We start from the raw sequence: 10,000 nt of genomic DNA, 5'->3' as shown, positions 1-10,000 counted from the left end.
TGGAGCTGCTAGGAATCACAGACACACAGAGATCATGTGAGGGCCGTGTGCTTGTGTTCATTCTCTTTTGATTTAATATCGTAAACAGAAACGTGAGAACAAGGCAAGAATGGACTGCAGTGAAGCTCAAACCCTGGGTCAGGGTGAGTTAAAGAAATATACATATATATATACAGTGGTGGAGAGAGTACTAAAAACTGATCATAAAGTGGTCATATGATGTGATTTCAAGTGTTCCTTTCTCTTTGGAGTGTTACAAGCTCTTAGTGAATGAAGAAGATCTGTAAAGTTGCAAAGACTAAAGCCTCAAATCCAAAGAGATATTCTTTATAAAAGTTAAGACTCGTCCACGTCCTCCTGAAACACCTCGTTCTAACACCCCCCACATATCTCTACATCACTGTGTGGGAAGATTTGAATAACACTGTCCGGATGTTCAGCAAAGACAGAAGGTGTGACTTTATTGTTGCTGCCGCTGCTGTCATGTTGTGGAGACGCTGTGTGTTTCATTGTGAAAGCAGAACTACTTTGTTTGTTCTTCTGAAAGAGGACAGGACTAGAAATCAGTGGTTAAGTTGTATTTACAACAGAACAGTTCAACACAAATATACAGACCTGATCCCAACTCGTGTCTGTGTGTGTGTTTACCTGGAGGAGGACACCAGTCCTGAGGAGGTCCGGGGTACGGAGGGTACGGGTTGAGGAGGAGCTGATGTACGGATGGCAGTGGGGGGTTGTGGGTACACACACACACACAGAGTTACACAGCTCATCCGTTATACACAGTGGCAACACAGAATCCTTTTAATCCTCAACCCCTGCCAAGTCCCAACCTAACCTCAATTGGGGGTTTGTGGGTTGGGTAAGGGCTGTACCCGGCCTGTGGCATGACATGCTGGTATGTGATGGGTACAGCTGCAGCAAGTCCATACCTGCATACACGTTCATCCCTGCAGCCAATCCGAACGCTCCGTTCTGAGCCGGAGGAGCTCGAGACGCTGCACACGCGCACACACACAAACACTCACATATACATATACATATGATTCATTGATTGAGTGACTCAGTGATCGAGTGACTCAGTGATCGAGTGACTCAGTGGTTCAGTGATCAAGTGACTCAGTGATCGATTGACTCAGTGACTCAGTGATCGAGTGACTGAGTGATTCAGTGATCGAGTGACTCAATGATCCAGTGATCGAGTGACTCAATGATCCAGTGATCGAGTGACTCAGTGATCGAGTGACTCAGTGATCGAGTGACTCAGTGATCGAGTTTGAACTCAGTGAATCGAGTGACTCAGTGATTGGAGTGACCTCAGCTGATCGAACACCCGTCACAGTGATCAAAGTGACTCAGTGATCGAGTGATCAAGTGACTCAGTGATCGAGTGATCAAGTGACTCAGTGATCGAGTGACTCAGTGATCGAGTGACTAAGTGATCAAGTGACTCAGTGATCAAGTGACTCAGTGATTCAGTGATTGAGTGACTCAACGATTTAGTGATCGAGTCACTCAGTGATCAAATGACTCCGTGATTGAGTGACTCAGTGATTGAGTGATCGAGTGACTCAGTGATTCATTGATCAAGTGACTCATCAAGTGACTCAGTGATTCAGTGATCGAGTGATTCAGTGATCGAGTGACTCAGTGATCGAGTGACTCAGTGATCGAGTGACTCAGTGATCGAGTGACTCAGTGATTCAGTGATCAAGTGACTCAGTGATCGAGTGATTCAGTGATCGAGTGATTCAGTGACTCAGTGATCAAGTGACTCAGTGATTCAATGACTCAGTGATTCAGTGATCGAGTGACTCAGTGACTCAGTGATCGAGTGATTCAGTGACTAAGTGATCAAGTGACTCAGTGATCAAATGACTCAGTGATTCAATGACTCAGTGACTGAGTGACTCAGTGATTCAGTGACTCAGTGATTCAGTGATTCAGTGATCAAGTGACTCATTGACTCAGTGATTGTTTCCTGACCGTTGGTAGCCAGTTTCAAGAGGTGCTGTCCCAGCTCAATGGCTCCTCCGCTGGGGAAAGACATCTTGAAGTTGGCCTGACCTTCCCATCCACCTGACAGAGAGAGACACACGTGAGCATGAGCCGAACACAGCACAACAGGTGCATGCTGGGTAAAGTGCCGTAACCTCCCGCCTCGGCTTTGATCAACCCCTGGATGTAGTTTGCAGCAAACACGGGCTGCTCGATGCTGCAGTTCTTCATCAGGTAATACGGGAACATGAAGGAGCAGAACTTCTCTTTCATCGTGCTGCTGACGAACACCATCTGAAAAACACACAACTGATTAACCCGTGTCTGTGTGGGATCAGTTAATCCGTGTTTGGGTGGGTTATGGATTAGTTTAGCTGTGTTTGGGTAGGTTATAGTTTAGTTAACCCGGGGGCTGTTTCATAAAAGACGCTAAGAAAAGTGGGGATTAAAGTCCATAACCTAACAAATAAATCGGGACTAAAGCGGTTTCATAAACTATAATTTAAGTTCTTGCAATCTCACTAATTCGATCCAGGTTCAGTGAGTCAGGATAATTTGATGTGAAGGCTTATTCATAAGCAGCCCTTAATGTCGAGCATTGATCAAATCGATTCAACATGGCAAACAGTGAATATTTGTGCCGTTTAATGCATTTGAGACGTTGTGTTTTCCTCAGAGCATAACTGACACGTCACAGTTAAAAATATTTCATCTTTACATGTTAGAAAGTCATGCAGATATATCAATTTTGCTGTCAAGAGTGGACGAGGCTGTGTGTTCCACATCATATAAAATATAATCTGTTTTATATTAATTATTTTCATTTTTAATTTAGTGATTTTAACTTTTAATTTAGTGTTTTTAAGGTTTTAAAGAGCAATTCCATATTGTAATGTTTTAATGTTCTACTAATAACCATAAAGTGCAGCTGTTATAAATCCACAGAGAAAGGCTAGAAACTGCTGATCAACTGAATGCGCATGTAGCAGCATGTTAAAATGTTTCAAATATCTTAAAACACAGTCATTACATCTTGGGCACAATAAATTAAATACAGTTGGTTATAGCCTATATTTTTATTTATTTGATTTATTTAAGTTGCATTTTCTGTATACTTTTATTTTTGGACTGATAACGTCACATGATAGTATGTTATAGAGTCAGCAGTAATATCGATGTGTTCCTATTGGTCAGTGTTAGCCTGACCGTTAGCCTGCTCCTGACCAGGTTAGTGTACCAGCCTACCATGCCAGAGTGACTGAGCTTGAGCTACGGTCATTATGCTTTATGAAACCAAATCAAGTGAAACACGTCAGACTAACTGAAATAAGCCTGGCTTATCTGGTAAACTTGTTTTATGAAACAGCTTCCTGTATTTGGATATGTTATAGATTAGTTAACCTGTATTTGGACATGTTATGGATCAGTTAAGATGTTGTGGGTGGGTTATAGACTAGTTAACCTGTATTTGGACATGTTATGGATCAGTTAAGATGTTTTGGGTGGGTTATAGACTAGTTAACCTTTATTTGGACATGTTTATGGATCAGTTAAGATGTTTTGGGTGGGTTATATATTAGTTAACCTGTATTTGGACATGTTATGGAACAGTTAAGATGTTGTGGGTGGGTTATAGATTAGTTAACCAGTATTTGGACATCTTACGGAACAGTTAAGATGTTTTGGGTGGGTTATAGACTAGTTAACCTGTATTTGGACATGTTATGGATCAGTTAAGATCTTGTGGGTGGGTTATAGACTAGTTAACCTGTATTTGGACATGTTATGGATCAGTTAAGATGTTTTGGGTGGGTTATAGACTAGTTAACCTGTATTTGGACATGTTATGGATCAGTTAATATGTTTGGGTGGGTGGGTTATAGACTAGTTAACCTGTATTTGGACATGTTATGGATCAGTTAAGATGTTGTGGGTGGGTTATAGACTAGTTAACCTGTATTTGGACATGTTATGGATCAGTTAAGATGTTTTGGGTGGGTTATAGACTAGTTAACCTGTATTTGGACATGTTATGGATCAGTTAAGATGTTGTGGGTGGGTTATAGACTAGTTAACCTGTATTTGGACATGTTATGGATCAGTTAAGATGTTGTGGGGTGGGTTATAGACTAGTTAACCTGTATTTGGACATGTTATGGATCAGTTAAGATGTTGGGGTGGGTTATAGACTAGTTAACCTGTATTTGGACATGTTATGGATCAGTTAATATGTTGTGGGTGGGTTATAGACTAGTTAACCTGTATTTGGACATGTTATGGATCAGTTAAGATGTTGTGGGTGGGTTATAGACTAGTTAACCTGTATTTGGACATGTTATGGATCAGTTAAGATGTTGTTGGGTGGGTTATAGACTAGTTAACCAGTATTTGGACATGTTATGGATCAGTTAAGATGTTTTGGGTGGGTTATAGACTAGTTAACCTGTATTTGGACATGTTATGGATCAGTTAAGATGTTGTGGGTGGGTTATAGACTAGTTAACCTGTATTTGGACATGTTATGGATCAGTTAAGATGTTTGTGGGTGGGTTATAGACTAGTTAACCTGTATTTGGACATGTTATGGATCAGTTAAGATGTTGTGGGTGGGTTATAGACTAGTTAACCTGTATTTTGACATGTAATGGATCAGTTAAGATGTTGTGGGTGGGTTATAGACTAGTTAACCTGTATTTGGACATGTTATGGATCAGTTAAGATGTTGTGGGTGGGTTATAGTTACCCTGTACTGAGTGAGGTAGATGGAGCCCTTCTTGGTCCCCTTGAACAGGTCGTTTTTGGGCGTGACGTCACTGAAGGAAATCTCGACGTTCTTGCATTCTCGTAAGATGCTGAAAGAGCAGGATGAAGACAGGAAGTGAGGTCACACTGGGAACTCAAGCACACATCTGTTCCCAGAACAGCAGAACAGCCAGAGTTCGTCATCAACACATGTGAACAAACACTGTTACTACAGTTCCTTCTGTCTGTGATGATGAAGAGTTGACTCTTCACATTGATCTGATCTTAAATCACACATCTTTAACTGTGAGAGTCATTATCTGTGCAGTCAACTAAAAACACAGTCACTTAATCATACGATTTACATTCATTCATTTAGCAAACTACAATCATTGATGACATCAGACCTGACAGCACAGTGGACACAGATAAGATCACGTTCACTTGTTTATCAAGAAAACAGCGGAACATTGACTCACATCTGGATATTATTTGAAGTAATATTTTGAATACATTTAGGTAATAATATAATACACATGTATATATATAATATGATGAGTGTCATATAAGGGCCATCAGTGTGTGTGTGTGTGTGTGTGTCGTGTTTAGGATCAGATAAGTTGAAGGTGTCTGTGTTGTTGTTGTTGTCACCTCTCTCCGGCCTGGACCAGGACTCCTCCGTTCGGGTGATGGTTTCGGTTCAGCGTCATGACCGATCAACACTCAGTTAAAACCGATATTAATTTCAGCGCGATGTTATTTGATAACGGAGTGTTATTGATCAGTGATAACGCGTCGATAAACAGTTGCGCACTTTATTTCCGGCACCACGTGACTCCTCTCTCCGCCCCCAGCCGTCACGTGACCTGTGCTGGAACATAAACCCCTTCGCCTCTGCTATTAACTGTTTTATTGCCGAATCTCAAATTCACTGCAAGAAATTCAGTCACCAAAATACCATTTTTATCGTTTGAAAAAACATAAGACGGTAAACGATAGAAGCATATGATTCATTTGTGTGTGCATAATATATTTGCGAACGAACAAGTGATCGTCGCTTTATTGTTCATCCCAAAGAAGCACAAAGTCACTTTTACAGACTTTTAAATTAAACTGAGTCCTTAGCCATCTTCAAGAATCGGCTTAAAACACATCTCTTCCATCTTTATTCGACCCTCTAACTCTAGCACTCTCTATTCTAATTCTATTCTTAAAAAAAAAACCTTTCTAATCTTTTTCTATTCTGTTTTCTTTTCATTTATTATACAATTATAAAAAAAGACCTCAAACACTAGCTTGCTCTATTCTTTTTCTATTCTATCTGTTTTCTTTTTATTTATTATATTATTTAAAAGCCCTTGCTACATGTACTGTTTAATCTAACAGACTTGTTATAGCACTTATATATCTTTGCTCTTTTGTTGGTTTTGATTGCTTCCATTGTCCTCATTTGTAAGTCGCTTTGGATAAAAGTGTCTGCTAAATAACTAAATGTAAATATGCCAAAATTAAAAAAAAAAGAAAAAAAAAGGCCAAAATCAAGGAGTACCAGACACACAGTGCAGCATAATGGTTTATTTTTGCTCCAAATACACATAATTATCACTCACAGCTCTATGATTCACTCACTGCAGACTTTATTAAAAATGAATGTTCACGTAACCAGACAGGCCAACAGACGCAGGGGATTGTGGGTAAATGGAGTCAGCGGGTGCAGGGGATTGTGGGTATGTTGAATCAGTAGGGCCTGAATTTCCTCTGCGCTCTCAGTACAGCGATTCTCTGCTTGTCCTCTTCAAACTTCTTCCTCAGCTCAGCGATATCTGAAACAGATGATATGTTAGATTAGAGATCGACCGATATGGGTTCTTCTATATCCGATGCCGATGTTTAGAGGTCAGGTTCAGCCGATGGCCGATATGTGCTGCCGATTTTTAGGGCCGATACCTTGAAGTTTTCCCCCCTCATTTGCATGCTAAAATGTAACACTAATAATAAGTGGATGCACAACATTTCTAAACTTATCATCATTTATTGAGCACTGACTTGAACCATCTCTCGAATCTTAATTTTGTGCACTGCACGGTATTAAAAATAAAAAAAAATTATCTAAAGTTAACCAAACAAATCAATAAACTGACCAAGTATTAAATATATAAATATATATATATATATATATATATATATATATATAATAAATATATATATATATAAAAGTCAATCATTTACATAAAAGTTTTAGAGCATTTATCAAGCAGAATTTTTCAAGTTTGTTGGAACATAAATGTAAACCTAAATATACATTAAAATAAAAGAAATACAATTTTATAAATAAAAATCAATTAAACTGAAAAATCTAAAAAATAATATATATATAAAATAAATAATAGTAGTGCTGCAAACACACTAGCAACCAGCAACATTTGTGTTTGGTATAAATGACACAGAACATCTAAAGTGCATTCTAACTTCAAACTTACATCGCAGTCTGTTCATTATTAAGATTAAGTACAGTCAAACCAAACATATAAAAGGTTACACTGGTCAGTTTAAATAGACCGCAGTATACCGGTCCACTCTGCTGTTATGACAAGGACGTTTTTGCTCATGTGAAGAGGATGATCTTTTCCATCTAGTTTACATTAAAAATTAAAAATATTATAGTTTAACATTCAGATACATTGCGAATATGGAAACATTTGGATATGTGCAGAACGAGACGTGAGCAACAACCTCCAAACACATCTAGCCAAACCCGCGCACGCACGTCCTGGTCTGCACGCACGCATGCACCGTCACGATCTAATGCACTGTAAATGCCGGATTTTTTAAAACAAATAGGCCTACCGGAATGCAAAAATTCAAAATCGAACATTTTGCAGAACAGGATCAAATAAAGTACTGGTCATTAATACTCGCATAAAATGTTTAATGTGAAAAAAGCGGTTCACTGACTGTGCAGCACAGCCACGAGCGCCACAGTTACGTTTGGGATCATTTTAAAATACTACAACGAGCACCACGAAAAAAACATTGCAGTTGCGTTTTAAAATACTACAACGAGCACCACGAAACCATTTAAAGAGGCGCATTCAGCGGTCTCCTTGACGGGAAAACAGTCAACTAAGTAAAATGATCTCAAATGTACAGCGCGCTCCCTTCATTTTATCAAATGATCATAATCACATATTCATTTTACAGTCCTGCTACTAGCATTTTATTCAGACTAAAATCCCTTTAATTCGGGTGAGAAAGCTTTTTTTCCGAGTGGCTTTTGCACATAATAATAATAATACCGCTGCAGACGCATTTTGCAGCATTAAGCTTATTCATTGATTGTTAATTTAAACGACGATCGATCATGGAAATGATCAAATATGATCAAATGAGTTGAATGGAAACCTGGCTATTGTCTGCATCAAACCATGCTTCTGAACAAATGTCCTTCACCGTTCTGTGCTGCTCCAGGACAGCTGTCTCTCCGAGCACGGTGCTGTCTGTGAGCGGGGCGGAGTAACGCTGCAGTGTTTGTGAGAGCTGCAACCTACTCCACCTCATTTACAGAGTGAAATTCTCTGACTACCTTTATCTCCCAGGACTGTTGTTGAATCTTCCAAAAGTTTTGGCTTGGGGTCCTTCACATGCGGGCAGCAGCACTTTCCACCGCACCAACAACACGGGGCTGCCCGCCGACGTGCCTGAATTTAAATCGGCGCTACTAAACACGGATATCGGCCGATGCCGATATATTAAAAAAATGACAAATATCAGCCCGATATATCGGTCGATCCTCTCAGACACACAGCACCATTCTCTGACTTTTTCTCAGAATTATGAGAGAAATAGCTATGACATAAAAAGGCACAAATTTGAGGAAAAAAAATGTCAGAAATCCAAGAAAAAAGAATATTAATTTTATATCTTGCGATTCTGAGTTCACGTCTCATAGGTAATACTGATTTTACATTTCGTGATTCTGAGTTCACGTCTCGTGGTTCTGAGTTTACATTTTGCGATTTTCATGAATTTTTTACTATATATATAATAAAAGACTTCATGTGGCTTGATGCATGAAGACAGTGAGGTTCAGAGAGCAGACTCGTACACTATCTAGTTCACTCTCTTACAGTCTTCACGCATGCATGTGAGCTGCAGATCGTCTCAAGACTCACGTTCTTTCTGCGTGTTTCTGTGCTGCCACGTGTAGAAGTTCAGCAGCTCCTTGCGCTCTTTCTTCTTCTTCTCCTTCTGAAGTGTCCTCTCATTGGCTGTCTCGCTGTGTGGGCGGACCTTCACGCCGCGGCTGCCCTTCGTCACCTTCACCCAACCCTCCTCATCCTCCTGCTGCTGCTCTGCCTCCTTGTTCTGACGCTTCGCCTCCTGTCAGGAAAGATCATGAATAATTAATGAGTTGCAGCTCTGTGTGTGTGTGTGTGTGTGTGTGTGTGTGTGTGTGTGTTGTGAGCCTCACCTCCTCCTTCTGTCTATCATAGTCATTCATGAACTGATCGATGTCCTGCTGTAGTGATGAAGCTTTGATCAGTGAGTCTGAGTACTGCTGGATCCACTCTAGACACACACACACACACACACACCATCATCATCAGCATCATCCTCATCATCCTCACTCTCATCTTCATCACACACACTCACTGTGGATGCCGGTCCTGACGGGTCTCTCGGCTGTAGAGACGACGAGCGGGACGTTCTCCGGGTGACGTTTGGCTGCGTTCACACCAGACGCGTGTCTGAAGACGATGTACGCCACCCTGAAACACTACACACACACACACACACACACACACACACTCTATTATAGTTCTCAGTAATACTCAGACTTGTGCACATGTTTTGCGATCAGTAATGAGTAGTCGTCAGGTGTGAGGCTGTAAAGGCGCACCTGTCGGTGTTTGTCTGTGAAGTGTTTGGTCAGGCCGCTGTGGCTCGGCTCGGACGCTCCTGGTCTCTCCTTCAGCTCCACTGACTGGACGGGGCCGAAGCGGCTGAACATCTCTGTAATAACACTCTAGAAACACACCAGCACACGGGCTCAGTCCAGGGGAAATCAGGACAGCACAGAACGCTGAGGATGAAATCATCTGCCCAACGCATCAGTGTGAATGTGTGCCAATCTGAGCGCACTGCATTGTGGGATAGAGTGTTCTGCACTGCATAACGCACATTTAACTAACAATCATCCAGATCAAGGGGGTTTAAAGGGGAACATTTTAGAGAAAAACAGTAAAAATAAGAAAAAATT

At 40.6% G+C, this 10,000-nt stretch overlaps 1 protein-coding gene and 1 pseudogene across 1 annotated transcript in view; both read right to left on the bottom strand.

Annotated features, from left to right (window-relative positions):
- LOC109058175 overlaps positions 1-5,598 on the bottom strand; it is a 7,081-nt pseudogene extending 1,483 nt beyond the window's left edge.
- Positions 5,599-6,300: 702 nt separating this feature from the next.
- The window catches only part of LOC109058166 (ribosomal RNA-processing protein 7 homolog A-like), an 8,276-nt gene continuing 4,576 nt past the window's right edge, over positions 6,301-10,000 (bottom strand). Inside the window, exons 3-7 of the mRNA XM_042716299.1 lie at positions 9,641-9,766; positions 9,394-9,517; positions 9,212-9,309; positions 8,913-9,120; positions 6,301-6,563 (exon numbers count right to left, since the gene is read on the bottom strand). Coding sequence (XP_042572233.1) covers positions 6,478-6,563; positions 8,913-9,120; positions 9,212-9,309; positions 9,394-9,517; positions 9,641-9,766 — 642 coding nt within the window. The 3' untranslated portion in view covers positions 6,301-6,477. The remainder of the gene's footprint in view (positions 6,564-8,912; positions 9,121-9,211; positions 9,310-9,393; positions 9,518-9,640; positions 9,767-10,000) is intronic.

The sequence above is a fragment of the Cyprinus carpio genome, chromosome A3 (assembly GCF_018340385.1).
Source record: "Cyprinus carpio isolate SPL01 chromosome A3, ASM1834038v1, whole genome shotgun sequence".
Classification (NCBI taxonomy): domain Eukaryota; kingdom Metazoa; phylum Chordata; class Actinopteri; order Cypriniformes; family Cyprinidae; genus Cyprinus; species Cyprinus carpio.
The sequence above is the reverse complement of the archived record's forward strand: the minus strand, read 5'-3'. Positions and strand labels throughout refer to the sequence as shown.